Raw genomic sequence first — 19765 nt, forward strand, 5'->3', positions numbered from 1 at the left:
AGTGCTCCTTTTCCAAAGCCTTGTCTTTTCAGAGACTGTCTGACTTTGTGCAGGTTATTGGATGGAAATGAAATAGTGTAAATGTATCCAATTTGTGCAAATTCTTTGTCATTATTTAAACCAGTTTCTCCCCTGGCATTACTGTGCAACAGACGATATGATTTGAGTTATTTGACTGTAAGAAGTCAGTGAGTGTAGCAGATGTTTGTTTTACGTGTGTGTGTGTGTGTGTGTGTGTGTGTGTGCGTGTGCGTACGAACGAGATGGGCTGCAGCACTACATTATGGTCATTATGTAAGTGAACGTGAGATAACCAGTCTATTAGAATTGTTTTATTTGAAGGGAGTATATTTTAGTGTCTTAAACATAATTGATTGGATATGTAAACAAAGCATCGGCAGGTAGATGCAGTATAATTAGGACAACAAAAATGTCTTCAAAGTTTTATATTCAGCAGCTGTGAGCTATAGTAAGTATGTATGTATGTGTTTGTCAGTGTTTGTGCTTAGGTGTCCCTCTTTGTGCAGGACAGCAATCATCCATCAGCTGTGTGTGTATGTCTGTCTCACATCAGCCCGGTCTTTTGTTCGTGCTCCTGGCTGCCTGCAGATGTCCGAGCCGTAATTAGCACACATGGAAGAAGCAGGTGGCCCAATACAACCCCTATGATGTCCTGCATGGGATAGGGGTGTGTGTGTGTGTGTGTGTGTGTGTGTGTGTGTGTTGCATGGTTGCTAGTTTCAGCAGGGCATCATTAAGGAGATGAGTGACAGAGATTGAAGGTGGGAAGAGCAGCTGCCAGGGACCTCCTCTTCCCCCAGGAGAGGGAGAGAGAAAGTGTGTTTATGTGTTAATCGTGTGCCAAATTCAATCCAGGATGAGTGTAAATACTTTGCATGTGATTATTTTTTAATACAAGTCCTTTTTTCTTTCTCCTATTCCCTTGAATGCTAATCCACACACACACGCACGCGCACACGCATACGCACACACACGGTTCCCCAGAGACAAGCTTGTGTGTTTGATGCTGTTTGATGCAGCCCGCCTGTTTTAATCTTCTTATAATCACTAGCCCTCTGGCAGTAAGTGTTTGTGTGTGTGTGCACACCTCACATCCCTCAATCCAGGATAATGGCCATATTTTAAGAGGATTCTTGCCATATCCTAAAGATTCACTGCTCATATTTAAAATCCCATCGTTTAAAGTCAGATATACAGTCAATACAGAGTTAATCCTTTATAACTCCAAATGATGCTTCATAAAAACCTAACAAAAAGTGTTTATTATATAGTGATTTTACAAGGATTAGCTCAGGAGGGACCTAAAATAACAAGTCAAAATGGATGCTTCACCCTTCATAAAGGTGAACAAAATATTATCCTCATCCTGGGCATAATTGATTCCCCAATAAAAATGTTCCCGTAATCCTTCGCTGGGTCTCTGAGCCATTCAGGTTTCATCACGGCTGTAATTAATACAGGGACTCGGTGTAGAATACATTTACATTTAATATCCGTTCACATCTGGTAAGAGTTAATTAAGAAGGTTCTAAGGACGTTTTTATGGTATAATTTTTAATTCTGGTTTGTACAATGATGTATATTGTTTCAGAATGAATGTAACCAAAATAATCCATTATTTATATTAATTATTATACATTGTACATATTTTCTTGATTCCCTGTTTAATCTTTTAGTGTATAAAATGTCAGAATATATTTTAGCAAATATCCATCACAAGTCAAAGGAGGGCAAGGTGACTGCTTTGTCCAAATAAGAGTCCCAAAATATTAGATGAAATAAAAAATACAAATTATACTTTAGATCAGAGGTGGGCAAACTGCGGGCCGGATCCGATTATTATAACATAAAAAAAAAATAAAAAAAGTTATAGTAAAGACCGCTGTAGCGCTTTTCCTTTCCTAAGTAAAGTTTCCCGAAGCACGATGACCACAACAGACAGTTGATGTTTCTTCATGCTTATTTATTGCACAGCGCTCTTTTAGGCTTTCCGTGTGTGTTCTGCTGCAGCAGAAAGACCGCTGGTCTGCCTTCTGTTGCGCACACGGCTCTGCTGCAGAAGAACACACACACGAAAAGCCTAAAAGAGCGCTGTGCAATAAATAAGCATGAAGAAACATCAACGCTGGTCTGTTGTGGTCATCGTGCTTCGGGAAAATCAAGTCGGGAACAGAGAGGCGCAGCAGTTTGTACGCGCCGTGCGGACCGCTGCCTGCCGTGTTCTGCTGAACTAGAGCGACACACAACACTTGCTGTGCTGCGCTGGTCAATTCCACCCCTCCCCCACTGATGCCACAGACAAGGGCGACACTTTTTTTATATTACCGTAATATACCGCAAAACACTGAAAATCTCCACTTCTTAGCGGTCAGAATCCTTTTTAATGTCGTAAAGCGTTAACTTTAGAAGAATTACGGTAATATTTATCACTTTCTGTCGCCGGAGACTGGGTTTTTACTACAACAGTTTTAGAGTTGTAAAATGAACTGACAGCTGCATGCAGAGTATTTTTCCTCAGTATAACTAACATAACTAACCACATTGACCCACGGAACTGCGCCACCCTGCGCGCTCATGTCACGTGACATATAGGGTTCTGTCTGTCAGCCTCCTGCATTGATCCCTTCTGTCACAATGAGTGGACCCAAGAAAAGACAAGTCGACAGTGAGTGCAGAGTCTTTAATGAGTGGACTGCTAAGTATTTTTTCACCGAAGTACGATCAAATGTCTTATTTGCCAAGAAACCATTGCAGTATTCAAAGAATACAATATTAGCCGCCACTTTTCCGCCAAGCATGCTAACTATGCTAGCCAACAGTCAACAACAGAACAGGCGGCTACTGCTAAGAGGTTGGCAGCCAATTTAAAGAGTCAGCAAAATATATTTTTTTATTTAACCAGCGAGTTGAACAAAAAAGCTGAGTCATTTACGTTATATTCTCACACCGCCCCCTGCCGGCCTCGCCGTCGTCCAGTGTAGAGCCACGGGTCTCACACCGCCCAGCACCCCCTGTGGCGGACCACAGGCTCCCCACCTTCCCTTTGGCTCCAATAATCTGTTTTACCAGATACTCTCATGTGGTCTGCATTTGGGTCCGCAACATTGTCCTCCCGTGACAGGTTCACACAAACACTCTCCATCCATCTGATACTGGCCCGGCCCGTCTGTCAAATTTTTTTATTCAATGTGGCCCCTGAGCCCAAAAGTTTGCCCACCCCTGCTTTAGATCCATCTGAACAATTTCTATACGAATACAAAAAAGTCAGAAGACTAAAGCTTGACAATGAGTGTATGCTAGACATGGCATACCTGTAGACATGTATTATATGTTGTATGAAATACTTGTTTTGGTTATTGCGTGTTTTATCCGCCTGCCTATTTTTTAGTTTCCGTCTTGTCTTTGTTTGTGTTTTGCCTTTAATGTTTTTTTTTCTTATTTTCTGGGGTGAAATGCGCCCGAGGTGTAGCAATATGCTGAAGGCCGCCCTCTGGAGTGGAGCTTGGCTGACCTTCATAAGGACATTTCCTTGAAGGCAGCAAGGGGCGTTGTAATTGGGGAAAAATCAGCTTAATTAGCTCATAATTATATGATTACTGATTGCCAGAGAAAAATGATGGCTATTCATCCGCCCCAGTTTGTGAAGGCCCAATTTTGTGACGCACCATTTTACCCAAATGAATAACCTCCTTGTAGATGTCTACTCATTTGTGTGCGTACAATAATGTAGTATTTCTTGACTTAATCAGTGCTTAATCAGCGTCAAGTTCTTGACGTATGAATTGTCTCTTTTGACTGTAGCTCGGCTTCATCCACAACTAAAAATAGAGTTTGCTTCTCATGTTTTTCCTTGTTTTGTCATAAACAAACAAGTTTTAAAGCTGTTGATTGATGGTTCGGAATCAGCTGCGCTCGAATCTGAGAGCTGAGAAAAACAGTTGTGGTCGGAGGTTATTTTATAGCTGGCTCAGCTCAGCTGCTGCAGCCCCGTCGCATACACCACATACCACAGACAGACAGACAGACGGGGCTGGGTCCCAGTCGTGGGTGGGGGTGCTGAGCGGTGGGTGCCGTCTGTGTATTTGTGCCCAGATAAGTAAGTATGACGTCATCGGGTTACATGACCCATCCTAAGGAACACAAGCATCCCACTTTCACTTCCTACCACAACCCCTCATGTGCCAAACAACAACAACATGCTCTCTGTACAAATGTAAACATGTCCACATACACAGTCAGCGTCTGGTCACACACACATGCTGGCGCTTCATGGTTTAGACACAGAGATACACAAACAAACACTCAGAGAAGCTGTGAGGATGGCAGGAGCCAGAATGGCCCATTTTCTACCGCTTCTCCCTAATGAGTGCCCATAAAGAGCGCAAGGCATCAATATTTCAGCACTCTAGTCAGGCTGAAATATTTCCCTTTGATGAGGCTCACCAGAGGTGTTTTGTTTTGCCCGGCTGCCACTCCGATCATATGTGAATTCGTGGAAGGCAGGAAATCAGACAGACGGGATGCTGACAATCTGGATTGTAAATTGTGGTTTCAGGGAGAAATAACTTTGAGTGACTCAGCAAATTAAACAAAAAATAGATATTAAATGGATTACCATGCGATTGATCTTGTGATTCCCCGAGGATGAATCCTGCCAATGTTGGTGATCCCCTCACTTTTCCACTCGCACAAGCCTGAGGTTAACATCTGCTTCTGGATGACATATCTGGCTTTCCACCTTGATGCAATTGTTTGAGGGGGGGAATCCTGAAATATGCTAAAATGAAGAGAAAACAAGACTGATAATTAAAGTAAATACATTATTTTATATACTTGTATTTTTATATATACTTTTTTTATAATTAATTAGAAAGTACCTTGTTAAAAAGAGGAATGTGGCCTACAGATTTCAGACCACACAAGCTCCATCCCCTTTGGTTTTCCAGAAAAGTAAATGTTTCACTATTAAACTCAATACAACTATTACTGCTGTGGTTATAACATCATCTTATTCTGAAGATTTAATTCCAGTTAAAACTCCAACATTTCAGCTCTCAGTAAGGCAGCAGGGTGTTAATGGAGTCGTTCCCTCTCCCTGTGGCTTTGGGTTTGATCAGGCTGGTGCTGCAAACTGAAGTCAAGCAGACGTCTCCAAATGAGCTCTAAACGCCGTCTGTTCCCCCCGCATTGGGAGTGTCCCACTGGGGTTGCGCAATACAGTTACACTGATGCATACCAGCTGTATCTGCTCAGTTGAGGACTCTTCTACTCAGTTTATTTGTCTTGTCTCACTTGATAATTGTTCTCTCTAAATTTGTCTCAATTTATTTTCAAGTCTTTCATAGTTTTTACCTTTGCAGTCTCTTACTCTTTTCCTGAATATGAACATATCAGTCACAGTTTGTTATTTAGAACATATTTTATTTAGACCATATTTTAATTAATTATTGAATGCCTATTTTTGCTGTAGTTGAAGACCTGTTGATGAATGTTACTGACTACTACTGCTCAAGCCCAAAGCTGTGTTGGGCATCCTTGAATGAATCCCAGTGAGACGTGAACACATCCAGAATAATTTAGATGGCAGTTGGAAGTTTTTTGTGGAGTTTGCCTCCTGCCCAGGGATGTTTTGATGTATAACGTATGGAGGGTTTCAAAACTTCAAAGTCCTTTCATTAGCGCGGAAGTTTCTCTTTTGTCTGTTTGCAAACTAATGAACATGAAAGTTTGCATGTGTACGAATGCATGCGTGTCCCTGTGGAACACTTATTAAAGATGGAGGGACTCTGTGTGCATTCAGGTGGATGAGCTGTATGAGGCCTTCTGCATTCAGAGCCGTCTGAGGGACGGTGCCAGCCGGATGAAGCAGGCCTTCTCCTCCTCTCCCTCCACTAAAGGCACCAAGGAGAGCATCGCAGAGGTCAACCGCCGCTATAAGGAGTACACAGAGGTACTGGCATAAAGCAGCAAATTCTACGGAGGAGTTTTGAATGGAAACCCAGTGTTGCCAACTCTTTTCCAATGAAAGTAGCTAGAAGGACTAGCTCCTTAAGTCCCTACATCTAGCGAGAAAGTTCCCAAGCCGGCAACACTTATTGGTAGTTCACTCCGGTGAATATCAATCAATACATTTTGGCCAAATTAAATGATTGGATGGGCTCATTACAGCGACACAGATATACATCACAATATACTTTAATATCTATTACAGATTACTGCTTACACTGTCGTGTGTAAACACTGACGTGTACTGTCACATACTTATAAAATTACCTTTAAACCCTACACACACACACACACACACACACACACACACACACACACACACACACACCTACCTGTCCAGAGGGCTTACAACAGCTCTCCTGACTCCTCTGCAGTTTGTGTTGACTGTCTTTGTCAAAGACTGTCGAGATAACTTGATTGCTATTGTTGTTCTTGTCTCGCGTAACAATGGGCTGTTTATGTGATTAGTATGATCTATGTCTTCTCCAGAACATGAGCACGTTCGAGAGCGAACTGGAGAACCTGCTCGGGGAGTTTCATATCAAAATGAAAGGTGAGGGAAAAATGTCAAGTAAACGCACTCGCATACCGATCTTGATTACTGAAATAAGAGGAATTAATCCACTTATATTTACAAGAAGGTTTTTGTTGATGAGCTGACAAGGAATTATACTATATTCACAACACCACCTACATACTGTATTGAGCATCATTATTGGAAAAGTATTTTATGCTGTAATGTCCGTTAAGGCCTTGTGTAGTGTAATGAAGACACTGAACAGCTACATTGTAACTCAGTCTGCTAAAAATCACCTAAAAACAAACAGTTTACTTAGCTGTTTTTTTTTGGGGGGGGGGGTTGCCCATTATCCTGTACAAATGTTGTTTTTAAATTCGTATCCTTCCTCTGACAGGTTTGGCCGGTTTTGCGAGGCTCTGTCCTGGAGACCAGTATGAGGCAAGATCTTCTTTTTTATGTAACACAGGAATGTTAGTTAAGAGTTAGGACAGGACAATTAATATGTTAAGTTCAAGTAAAGAACTAAGTTTGGTATTTTCCAGCAGAATGAAATGATGGAATATCTAGTGTTATTGAAAAATACTGCAATAGGATAGAGCATATGCTATGACGCTTACTTATTTTTTTACACTGCCTTCCCATCCTTTCCATCCTTCAGATCTTCATGCGGTACGGTCGTCAGCGCTGGAAGTTGAAGGGAAGAATTGAAGTGAACTCCAGACAGAGTTGGGATGGAGACGAGATGGTCTTCATGCCTCTCATCACTGACCTCATCAACATCAAGGTACGGAAGAAATCCAGATAGGCAAGCTTTGTACTTCAGTAAATCAACGGTGCAGGGTAAAAAAAAAAAAAAAGCACTATGTAGAAATCAGGCGTTCAGCTCATGTGTACGTTTGTTTTCAATAACAATATCCAGGACAGAGTGGTGATTATTCTGACAGGCCATGACCATATTTAATAAGAGCGGGTGTCGGAAAACAATATTCACCAACAATTATCTAACTTCTGTCTTGATGACTTTGTCATTATCATCGTTTATCATGATCATTTTCTTGACCTGAGTTGTATATAAATGTTGTCTTTGGCCTCAGGTGACGGAGCTGAAGGGACTGGCCTCCCACATGCTGGTGGGCAGCGTGATCTGTGAGACCAAGGAGCTCTTTACTGCCATGCCTCAGGTGGTGGCTGTGGACGTCAACGACCTGGGGACCATCAAACTCAACCTGGAGGTCACGTGGTAGTAAGTTGACTTTTTATGTTATTCATCATATGTGTTATGTAGTTTTTTTTTTCCAATAAGTTTGTTGCTTTATATTCATTAAGGGGAAACTTCAGCAGGATAGTTTCACTTGAGCCAACACAAATATTAAGGGTAGATATTATGTGTATAAATCTAAGATTATCTGATGTTTTTGTTATTTTTTTTCATGGGATTAATTTAATTTCATGCTCAGTCCATTCAGATGAGTATATTTTGTTTTCAGTTTATGACTGAAATGTTTGGGGATAAACATTTAGTTTGTAGTCTTTCAACCATGTATTTCTACAGAGAACACTATGATCTTATCTCACAGATGTGCAACTCATCAGTATGGTACCATCAGTATGTTAATCACTGGTTTATGTTAAGTTACAACTGTAAACACCTACAGTAACTGTTATTAGTGTGGTTGCTTTAAATTCAGTCGAAATTAGTTGTACTTGTCTGCCATCTGGTGGAGAAACATGGTCGTTACAGGTTACGAAAGTTAACGAAGCAAAAGATATATATACACATATAGATAGATAGATAGATAGATATCTATCTATCTATCTATCTATCTATCTATCTATGTGTGTATATATATGTGTGTGTGTGTGTATACTTTATTCATCCCCAGGGTGAAATGTGTTTGTGGCAGCAGCAAGCACATTACATAGTAAATATTAAGTATGAAAAATACTCAATATATACAATAGCAGAGCAGAAATATTAATTTAAGAAAATTAAATAATGAAGAAGCTGCAAGTATATACAGTGAAAGTGGTGCTAGGGTTATTGATTATTCAATTGAGGGAGGATCTGGCCATAGGTGATTTATTATAAATTCCTATAGCAGTGGGCAGAAATGATCTCCTGTATCGATCCTTATGACAGCGGCGCTGAATCAGTCTGTTGGAGAAAGTGCTCTACTGTCCTTGCAGTAGGTGGTTAAAAAAGAATCCTCCTTTGTGATAAAACCAAATGAATGAGATCATGTATGCAGTACATGTAGGTAGGCATAGAGAAATAATAATACGAGTTGTGTTTCGATCCACCCCTAAGCCCCTTCGATGTCGAGGACCTGAGTTTGTCGTCTGGTAACGTGAGCAAAGCCACAGCACTCCAGAGACGAGTGTCCGTCTACAGCCAGGGCACGCCAGATACCCCCACTTTCCAGGACACCTCCTTCTTTGTGAGTCCAACACACAATCCTCCTTTAGCTACATTAGTGTGGTGGGAAACAGAAGTATTTGTGGAGCCGAGAACAGACGAGAAAAAACTCTGAACATTGTGTGTTTTAGGCTTATGACGGGGTCAATTGTGGGGAAAGTGGTGCTTTTTGTCTTTTACACCTCCATAGTGCCAGCAGACTAACCTGTCTAAACCCTGTGCATAGCTTATCATGGCCCCATGATATATTGCACACATTTTTTTCTGTTGATGCATCATGCTTATGTGAGCAATGTCAGTGCTACCCCTAAACTAACCCTCACCCATTTCCCTGCTATCCTCCTCTCCTTTGCATTTCCACATCCAAACCCCTTACCCACACTCTGTCCCACTACGAGTTTATCATCCCTTCCTGCATCTCACTCCCCTGCCCTCACTCAAATACCCAACACCTTGTCCTATTTGCCTGCGTGCATTGTGTGAAGAAGTGGCGGCCATATCCCGTGGAGCGCCAGCGCCTCTCCTTCCTGCACATGCTTCGAGACACCCTGCTAGAGAAGTTAAGGCTCAGTCGCTCGTTTGGTGACCTGGCCTCACTCCGGCCAAGGCCCAAATCCAGTCTGGAGGTCTATGTGAGTGTGTTGCGGCCCCTCAACCTTTTTGTGCCCCCTACCTCATTGACATGATGGGGTTGCACTGTGTTCCTCTGCTGATGTGGACACACTTGGGCTTGTCCAGTCCTTTTTCCTATGCAGAATGCTATGTGTGGCTTTTTGCATGTTTATTTGCACGTTATGTTGTTTTTCTATTCAGATTTAGCTTACTGACTGATTCTGTCTTGGTTGAACAGCTCCGGTCTTAAAAATTTAGAAAGAAGAGCAGAGTTAGATTGGATGTCTGCCATCTCTTTTTCCACTTGAGAGCTTTCTATTGTACTTTTTCATCTTACATGCACTGGTTTTAAGCTTTCTCTCATTCTTATAGCTACAGTTGGTATTTTCTTAATAAAAAAAATATTTTTAATTATTTTTGCTCAAATTGTCACTATAATCCTGACAGTAGTGAATGAGATAGATGTTCTGTGAAACAATCAGGTTCCTCTAACTTTATTTTAGTGCTCCTGATGCCACCGTGCCCGAAGAAAAACAATCCGTGTGGAATATCTGATGCAGCTGTCAAAACCACTCATCAAACTGTCAAACCAGGCAGCGTTGATCAAATACGAATCAAGATTTTGTTAATGCATTGCCAATTTCTCACCTCCAAATGTATTTAGAAATCTATTTTAGTGTACTTTAGTGACCCAGCCGCCATATTGAAAGCAGTTGAGCCAAAAACAAGCACCGCCCATCGACTGGAGCATTAAAATGACCAACTGTAGCTTTAATCTTCCATTGTTATTGTGACACATATTTACTGCTCTGTCTCTTCTGTCAGTCCACTTTACCAGACGATGTCTTTGAGAACGGGGGCTGCGGTGTGGCCGAGTGTAAGCGACTCTCCTTCACCTTTTCGGACACCTCTGGTTCCATGCCCAGCCCTGCACCGAGCTCCCACTCCCCAGGCCAGTCCAACCCTGAGATCACAGTCACGCCTCCAGAAATCGACCCGTCACCTACACAAATCCTTCCAACAAGGGAAGACTCCATCGCTGAGGAGCATTTAGTGGAGGAAGAGGAGGAGGAGGATGTGGAGGATGTGGAGGAGGAGTATGAAGAAGATGGGGAGACGGGTAGTCGAGGAAGTAGGGGAACCAGTGCCAGCCTCGCCAGTGATGAAGCCGAGGTGGCAGAGGACTCTGAGTGGGAGCGCACAGAGTCCCAGCGAAATTCTAGCTCCAACTGTGGTTCAGCCGTCCCGTCCCTCTGCTCCGACGGCCACCTGTCGACGGTGGCTCCAGAAGATGTTTTCTTAGACCACACTGACGAACTGAAACCTGTGGAGCTGGACACAGAGGAGGCGGGCAGCTTGACCCGGCAGCTTGTGAAAAGGCTGACTTCTTCGGAAGTTGTGGCGCCAAGTGGGAGCTCCATGGACGGAGGAGGAAATCTGAGCTGGGCAGGAGAGGGGAGCAGGGCTTTCCTGGAGAGCAGCCTGGAGGAGGCCATCCACAGCCTGCTGATGAGGCTGGAGTCACTGAATCACCGCTGCCGAGAGCTGCAGGACCTGGAGCAGGAAGTGATGCGTCTGGAGGACCTGCTCAAGGTGACTGAACCCTTCTGTCTCCGCTTCTAAGTTATATTTGCACAACATCTGACATGGGAAAGAACGTAATAAGAAAGCAAATATAATACTTTCAGGTAATGTTACTTCCAACTAAATGTTTTTTATATTTATTTATTTGTTTTTACTTGTATCTTGGACCACAATAGTAACTACCTACATTACACAATCCTTAAAACGTAAACTTCCTCAAACAAACAAGAAAAAATGCCAATGCAAAAATAGTGATGACTAAGTATCAGAACATTTCAACTTTCCACTGTACTTGGGGCTTTTATTTTGAAGAGGCTGTCTTCTGTAGTGCATCTGACCCAGATGTCAGTATATTTAAAAAAAATATATAACGATATTAATAAATCAAAAAGTTAGTTTGAAAGCAAAACAAGATTGACTGACTAAACTTGTTACTTTCGATGTATGTACTTATTACTTCAAAAAAGTAATTTGATTACTTGAGTTACTAGAATGCACTTTGACATGTTAAGGATTTATTGACCCATTGTCTCCTCCCTTCTTTTTCACAGTACCGTCTGCCGGGTCACAGGAGCCGGTCATCCAGCCTCAGTCTGACAGTAGAGAGCGCCCTGGAGAGTTTCGACTTCCTCAACACCTCTGACTTTGATGACGAGGATACTGGAGATGATCACACCGTTCTCAGTAGCCCCCCACAGAGGTCTCCGCTTTTTGATACAGACGGAGAAAGGATCGGGTGAGTGGGAGACATACGCATGAAAGCACTCTGTGTTTACTGACATTGACGCATGTTGTTATTGTTTCATGGCGTTCAACTGCAGTGTTGAAATGTCTGCACTGAGAATTTTAGATAAAAAGCTGTTGTTGCGGCCTCACATACGATGAAGTAGGATACTTCTTGCATGTTGCTGAACTATTGACAACCATTTATCAGTACAGTAGATCACTGTTGGTGACTGGGTATTTGTCTCTCAGTAGCCAGCACCCAGAGGCCAGAGGACACCTGAGCGAAGCCCTGACGGAGGACACCGGGGTGGGCAACAGCGTGGCAGGAAGCCCGCTGCCGCTCACCACCGGAAACGAGAACCTGGACGTCGCAATCGTCATCCACCTGCAGTACTGTGATCACCTCATACAGGTAGGGCTCCCAATGACATCTGGGATCATTTTTGGGAGTATAAATGAAGTCATAGTTGACACAATTTACTGCAACATGCCTTTTCTTTCTTCCTGTAATGGCAGTTGTTGACCAGTGGGTTAGGGGTGTGGCAGCGTCGCAGTCTTCTCCTCAAACTGTCTGAACAGACTGAGCTGTTAGAAGAGCTAGCGGAGCTCAGTGTGGACAAACTGGGAGCAATTACATCTTCTGCAGATAGTAAGTACTAGTGAAAACCAGTTTACTTAGTTTGTGTGTTGTGTGTGTTTACCATGCAACATTGTATCTCAAAAGTAGCAATCTTGCACCGATTTATGTTTTTATTATTTAAGTATTCTATGAAAGAGTATTACCGTGCAATAGAAACGTTTGAATTTTGCAGCGTTTGACCTTGTGTTTTATCCTTTTTCTTTCTCAGTTCTCCCGGGCCTCGCAGAGCGCCCACAGCTGATGACTCTATGGTCGGAGTGCAGCGGGTCGCCAGGACTGTTCCACACCACACTGGACAGAGTGTTCAAACACATGAACCAGAGCTACACAGCAGTGCTGCAGGAGAGACACCCACACAGCGCTGACACAGGTTGGATCATCCACATTATCTTTCTGCAAACATGCCAAAGGTTGCACTTAAAAAAATGTCTTTTTGTTTGTTTGCAACACGGCCTTGTTCCTGTGTTTTTTAATTATGGTTAGATTTCACTTGAGTCACTAATTTGGTTTTAAACTTTTCCCTGAGGGGAAAATGTTATCATTGTAGCTGCTAACAATATCACGTGGTAGAAAAAAAAAATGCGGCTAAAAGAAGTTGTCTGTCAACACAGATTTAGTATTTAATAGATCTATACGATGCAAATGTAATTCCAGTTGACAAAGCAACTTTCTCTAACTTTAAATGTCTTCCTCTTCTCTCCAGTGATTGGTGTCGTCGTGAGCGAGATGGTGGACAGGAGCTATCTGGTGGCAGCACACAGTCCTACTGCCGCTGAGCTCTCCCAGGACGTCCTGACCGTGTTTCAGTTCCACAGCTACATCTTACAACATGAAGTGCTGGATATGGAGACGCACCTCCTGCATCTGGCCAGAGAAGGTGAGGCACAAGGGTGACATTCACAACACTGATCAAAACCCTCTGCCATTGAGTCGTGTCAATTCCTCCACTATAATCATTCATTGGTCATTCAAAACCCCATTTATTTGTATATATGTATACATTTGTATATAAGAGCAGATCAGTTAAACCTATTTTTACTTGGACTTTCTCTCCACAAGCACCCAACATTGTACATAATAGAAAGTAGTGCTTTAATATATGACTTTAACTTGGTTATTAAAAAGGAGTTGAACACTGTTAAATTCCTGGATTGAAAATAAAAGACAAACTGCAAAGATATCAATCAGAAGCAAAGGTCATGTCATGAGTACAGAAAAGCCCCGTATGATTTACGCTCTATGCAATATATAATATCTAAACCTCTGACCTGTGTCTGTGTCATCCTTAGAGATGTTTGCTGAGGCTCTCTGCAGTCAGGATTATGCTCAGTGTCTAGCGGAGCTGGAGGAGGTGCCGGTGTCATCCTTGTGGCCTAGAAACAGCACCCTGAGGGCCCTGGCCTCCCTGCTCACTGCAGAGGACCCTCAGGTCAACAAGGCAGCAGCCAACTACCTCTCTTCTGCACCACACAGCCACTTCAGGATCAGAGTGAGTAGTGATACAGAGAAGGACTATGTTTGAGAGATCTGAGTGTTCAGAGGCAAACGGCCTTTGAAATGGTGTTGACAGATGCCACAAGCCATGTTTGAATGTTCATGTGGGTTTCTACAGGCATTGGACTGCTACACCCACGCACTGTCAGAGGCTGGAGTTCAGAGCCAGAGGGCGGCCTGTTCGGCTCTCAGCTGTCTGCAGGTCAGTGGCCTATTACATCATCTACAGCTGTGGTACTGGGACGATTTGGAGCTAGTTTAGGTCTCCTTTTGTGTCAATTGAGGCAAACTTTCTAAGAGAAACGATTATAAAAGATTCTTCAGTTCAGAGAACGCTAATATGAAGCTTTAACAGTCTGAGTTGAGTGGTGTCGTCTTTTGGAACAAAACGTGCAGTGCGTTTGCATGCTGAGCCCCAGCGGAGGGATACTTCCTGGTAGCATTTAGGCGTGTAGCTGGGACACAACACCGGCAACAACATCTACACCCAACTGCCAGGTCGAAGATAACCGCTTGATTTGGCTGATGAGACTGTTTTTACATCGGCTACAGCTGAAGTATGAGAAATGATTACAGCAACACAAATGTTCTTTCAATGTGCGTTGCATTTGGCATAAATGGTTTTCTGTTCAGATAATGTTCACGGCATGGTACCAATTTAATCTGTTTCTATTTTATTTTCAGTGGTGCTATGATGGCTAATTTAAAAAGAGGAAATAAAATGTTTTTTGTTGTTGTCGTCTTTGTACTTTACAAGTGCCCTCTTACAAAGCTCTTCTGTCCGTCTGCAGGCAGTAGAGAGCATCAAGGCGGTGGTAGCACTGTGTGATTCAGCTGACGAAGAGCTTCGCCATGTTGCCATAGAAACCCTGCTCACATTTGGTAAGTAACACATTTATGGAAAATCAAATGTTGCTCAGCTGGGTCTTTGCTCCACTTTCATAAATCACTTCACAAATCATTTGGGTCGCATTTTATACACAGCTGTCCCAGTACGTCACACTGAGGGATGCCACAATGTCCGATTTTCACCGCTCTACTTTTGTGGCCAAAAGAATTCACAATAACAATGTTATCTATAAAATGCTATCATATTCGTCTTTCACTTTGCTCCTTGTATTTTGAGTGTAATTAATTTGCCAAAAGAGACAAAACACTCTAGTGTAGGGAGATTTAGAGTATAATTATTTAAAAGGTGCTGGATTATTTACCCAATTGTATCTTTTGTGTATTATTAACATGATACCAATATTACATTTTTGAAATATGACACTCCAAGGCATAGCATAGTAAGTCATAAAAAATCTAAATAAACAAATTAATAAACAAAAGTCATAGTATGTCATAAAAACTATTAAAATATGAATGATGTGTATAAATGGTCTGTACGTATGATACAAAGACAAGTTTATTTTCTTCAGACATCTGTTGGACCTTACTTGATGTCCAACAGAAGGCAACATTTATCCCTACTGAGGCGTCACCAGGACAATCTAGAGTGTGGATGCTGCTGATTTTTATTTTATTTTCAGTGATTTGTACCATAACTCACATTTTGGCTTCAAACTGAACTACAGTATTTTTACCATTGCAAACTGAGAAGTAACATTTGCCATCATTAAAAACTGCTTGGGGGATACGGTGCTTACAGATGACCCTTTGTTTGTGGCAGGTGAGGAGGGGCGACTGGCATACGAGCAGCTGGACACGGTGCCCGGGGAAATCCTCCGCCTGGGCACGCGCCGGGGAAACGCCGTCACCACTGCCTTCTGAGCCATCGCCACCAAAAGCATCACAAACGACATCTCAACCCCACCTTGGAGGACAGCACTGCCACCGACTCGGCTACACCCCACACGGCACACCTCACAGGGCTGTTAATGACTGATCACTTTATTGATCTGCTTTTCTGCACAGACTTATGGATCTCTACACCGCCACATTAGACCACTGTTCTTACTGACACTGCCTTCTCATAGGAACTAACACCAAACAAACTGTGTCAACCACAGACACACAACCTATACCCCTCCTGTACACACACACATTTACACTCCTCGATTGTCCATCACACCCCTACGCTTCACCCCTTCCTCTCCCTGCTTTCTGAGCCAGGCGGACACATTGAGTTTAACTGGAGAGCACACATCTGACTGGAAGCAAAGCCGCTGAAAGCTGCTCCAAAGACTGAGGAAACCAGAATTTTGAGCAATGCATCTTCACCTTTCGCATAACCTCATTCAACAAGCCACCACACCCAACACTTATTTAATTTACCCATTGATAAATCATCATCTTGATTGTTACAGAGTCGGTTGTGTCATGCAATATACTAACTATGATCTTTGTATAATCACTGTCTATCATTAGAAATGTTTTCTGGCGCTTTTGAAAGATTTGCACTGTTGTAAGGCATATAAATGTGGCATATTTTACACAGCCAGTGTAATATATGTGCTTGTATTCAAAATATATTTTTAGGTTGTTTTCTAGTACGTTCCATTTTGAGTTTCAGGGATTCTTGTACAATTGAAAGATGTGTGGCAGGGAGGACCAATAATAAGTTGAGTGTCTTTCTCAGAGGAAGTGATGTCGTGGTTTAAAAGCCCGGCTTTAACAGCAGTTTTACAGTCTTGAGCAGATTTTGACCTCTGCTATCTATTATTTGAGGAAAAGGAAAACCTGAAGGGTAGATCTGAAACAGGTCAGCACAGTGCCCACGTTTCACTCGCTAAGCAGTTTATATCAGAGTTTTCTCATACTTGCAGTTGAACAAGTGCAATTTTCTGTACATACGTGACCTTTTTGCACCTAGATGACATTGAACGTCAGCTCTGGTCATTTACGCCTTGATGGTCAAGGAGGAGGAAGGTTTCCACAAATACACTCTTGTTGATATATTTTTTCTAACAGGCATAGAGCAAGTCCAGGACAATAGATTTGGTTTAGGACCGTGATCCAATACCTTTACAAAGCGGAGAATACTTTAGGTTAAGTAGAAGCCTCGTTTTGGCTAACAGTATGTGAGATAATGGCAGGATTAAAAAGGTTGCTTTTCTTATGATAAACTGCAGAATTACGTTTTTCTGTTTTGGGTCTGTTTTATTTTCCTCCATCCTAACTGTAATGTGGGAAAACTGACCCGACATAAGCGGCTATTCCAACTTTTCTCATTGTAACTGTACTACTGAGTCTTGTGCTGGTGCACAACGACAAAACGCATATTATTTATTATTTACATGTAATTCTAATATTATTTGGAGTTATACTGTAATAGTGCAGATGACATTATGTAAATGAAATGTATATTTATGTTCTATTTTGGATCAGGTCTATTTGAAATATTGTTTAATGTTTAAAAAGACATCCATGATATTATAAGGAAAATGATCTCATGCTTAATTTTAATTGGAGTTTATTTTGAAGGAATTATAATAGATGAATTATTGTTTAAATCATATTTCTTTTTTCTAAATGGTATTGAACATAATGGGACATTATATATTAGAAATGTTACTTCATTACTTAGAAGATTTACTGTAACCAAAGGCCGAATTAATTTTTAAATTTTACTAAGAGCTAATGATTCCTATTGGAGAATGTATTTTCAAAACATTTGCATTTTGGCCAGAATAATGAGACTTATATTTCAAAGCACACAATAAGACAAACCCATACTATATTAATCGTGTTATTTGGTTCTAACTGCACAGTCCAAAAGCCATATTGATTAAAAGCAAGTGGTAATATTTTTATGAAATTCATATTTTCTTTTGTAATATCTGTAAATGTGTGAAGTTCTTACTAAAAGCTGAAGATCAGTTGTTTTTTTTTCTTCTAAACAACCTTTTGCAAAACATGCTCCGTATTTTAAGTAATTTCTTCCATGATGCGAATAGCATTACAGTATTTTTGGGAAAGTATCCAATTAATTCACTCATTTAGGGTTTGTTGAATTTCTTTTTTTGAGTGAACTTTTGTTTTACAAACTTGCAGTTTACCAGTGTTAAGTCAAGTTGGTTCATTGGCTGTTCGATTCTTTATCTTCACAAAGTACAAGTTGTCAAAATGTGCACATCTTATCTCTTATTCAGAGAGTAGTTTTCAGAATAACTTGATACACTTCTTTGAAATTGATCTCGATCCATCTTTGTGGTCAAAAGCTTCTGTACTGATCCATTTAGTTGCATACTACAATTCTCCATTGTGTTTGGCAGCATTTCCTCTGCTCATCAAAAGATGCAATAAAGTTTATTTTTGCATAATTAAAACTACAAAATTGTGGATTTTTAAAATAACTGTTTTAGATGTCAGCTTTGAATGTGTGTTTTACATTTAAATGTTCATGGGATTGTCATAAGTGAAATGCAAATTACCTTCCACTTTTGATTTTATATCCAAAACAACTTTATAGATAAGGGTTTATTTAGCCTTTTTATGAAAAATAATTTAGAAAAACGCATATAGCTTTTTTTAATTGAGAAAGCATAGTATATATCTCGAAAAAGTCATAGGATTGCATGTCAAAAGAAATCATAAAATTAGCCATACAGACATGTTTTGTATGTTGACAAATGTGATACAAATGTAATTGTTTAACATGACAAAAAACTGTCAGTCATAAAGACACAGTATAGCTTCTCCAAAATAAGTATGGCGTCAAGTAAGTCACAGCGAAAAAAGTAGTATGTTAAACATGTATAAAAGTCATAGTATGTAAACAAAGGTCATATCAAAAAAGTCAGTATTGTACATTGAAAACAGTCAACATAGATATGTAGGAACAAGTCGTAGTATTGCATGTAAAAAAAAGGTCCTAGTATACAATATTGGAAACAAGTCATCATAGTATGTATATTGCAAAAAGGTATAAAAGTGCAGAGTTCAACCGGGTTGTCCTGAAAAAGGACGATCTAAGCAACTAAATAAAAGATAATATAAAAGAATTGACTTACTTTTAATAGATACCCTGGGGCAAAGGTTTCAAATACTATCTGCAAACTGAAGATGATTATTTTAACAATGAGTCTAAAGGCTTTACTGAGCTGGATACATTTCATTTAACAGGGCAACCTCCTTCCATAGGTTGAAGTTTAAACCTCACAGAAGTCCAGCTTGTCAATGAGCATATACACTTTCAAGGATCATTTGATAAACATTTCACTGTATTAAATTAAAAAGCACTGGTTCTGCAAAATATTCATTAAAAAGTTAAAATGCATCTTATCAATGGATTTGTAATGAAGGGAAACAATATAAAGAGCGATGCCTTTCGGAAGCAAGTGACTGTAGGTTCAAGGAAGATGTTTTACTTTTTAGAAAGGAATTAAAGCCGAGTAAAACTGTCTCACAATGTACAAATAAGTCTTGCAGTCAAAAAGTTTCTCTGAAAGTAAATTTACAGTATCAGCAAAACAGTATCCATTTATAAAGAATGCATATATACACACAGAAAAAAAGCCTCCTGTAATGATATACAGGAGTATTGTATGCAGCAACATGTTACTATTGTAGCTGGTTGAGGTGGAGAAATCGTGTGAGGCCAATTTATAGTGATCAATTATTTGTTTAACTGTTAATTAAGTACGGGATGTTGCCTTCTTGTACCCATAAGAACTTTGGTGACTGAATTCTTAACGAGTTAAAGTCTTCCCATCAAGTATCAGTGAAAAGAGCATTGCAGTAATCCAATAAAAAGAAAAGCACAAACTACTTTAACTGGTGGGCAAAGAAACAGTCAAATATC

General features: G+C 40.8%; 1 protein-coding gene across 1 annotated transcript in view; it reads left to right on the forward strand.

Annotated features, from left to right (window-relative positions):
* Nucleotides 1-15792, forward strand: part of ripor2 (RHO family interacting cell polarization regulator 2) — a gene marked incomplete at both ends in the record, with an annotated part of 52726 nt that extends 36934 nt beyond the window's left edge. Inside the window, 17 exons of the mRNA XM_079232461.1 lie at nucleotides 5822-5971; nucleotides 6517-6580; nucleotides 6942-6985; nucleotides 7206-7331; nucleotides 7642-7790; nucleotides 8856-8985; nucleotides 9449-9595; nucleotides 10401-11168; nucleotides 11711-11895; nucleotides 12135-12297; nucleotides 12402-12534; nucleotides 12734-12895; nucleotides 13229-13402; nucleotides 13815-14014; nucleotides 14138-14221; nucleotides 14811-14901; nucleotides 15692-15792. Of these exons, the coding sequence (XP_079088587.1) occupies nucleotides 5822-5971; nucleotides 6517-6580; nucleotides 6942-6985; nucleotides 7206-7331; nucleotides 7642-7790; nucleotides 8856-8985; nucleotides 9449-9595; nucleotides 10401-11168; nucleotides 11711-11895; nucleotides 12135-12297; nucleotides 12402-12534; nucleotides 12734-12895; nucleotides 13229-13402; nucleotides 13815-14014; nucleotides 14138-14221; nucleotides 14811-14901; nucleotides 15692-15792 (2871 nt within the window). The remainder of the gene's footprint in view (nucleotides 1-5821; nucleotides 5972-6516; nucleotides 6581-6941; nucleotides 6986-7205; nucleotides 7332-7641; nucleotides 7791-8855; nucleotides 8986-9448; nucleotides 9596-10400; nucleotides 11169-11710; nucleotides 11896-12134; nucleotides 12298-12401; nucleotides 12535-12733; nucleotides 12896-13228; nucleotides 13403-13814; nucleotides 14015-14137; nucleotides 14222-14810; nucleotides 14902-15691) is intronic.
* Nucleotides 15793-19765: the final 3973 nt, after the last annotated feature.

Source organism: Taurulus bubalis (genome assembly GCF_910589615.1).
Source record: "Taurulus bubalis genome assembly, chromosome: 16".
Lineage (NCBI taxonomy): Eukaryota > Metazoa > Chordata > Actinopteri > Perciformes > Cottidae > Taurulus > Taurulus bubalis.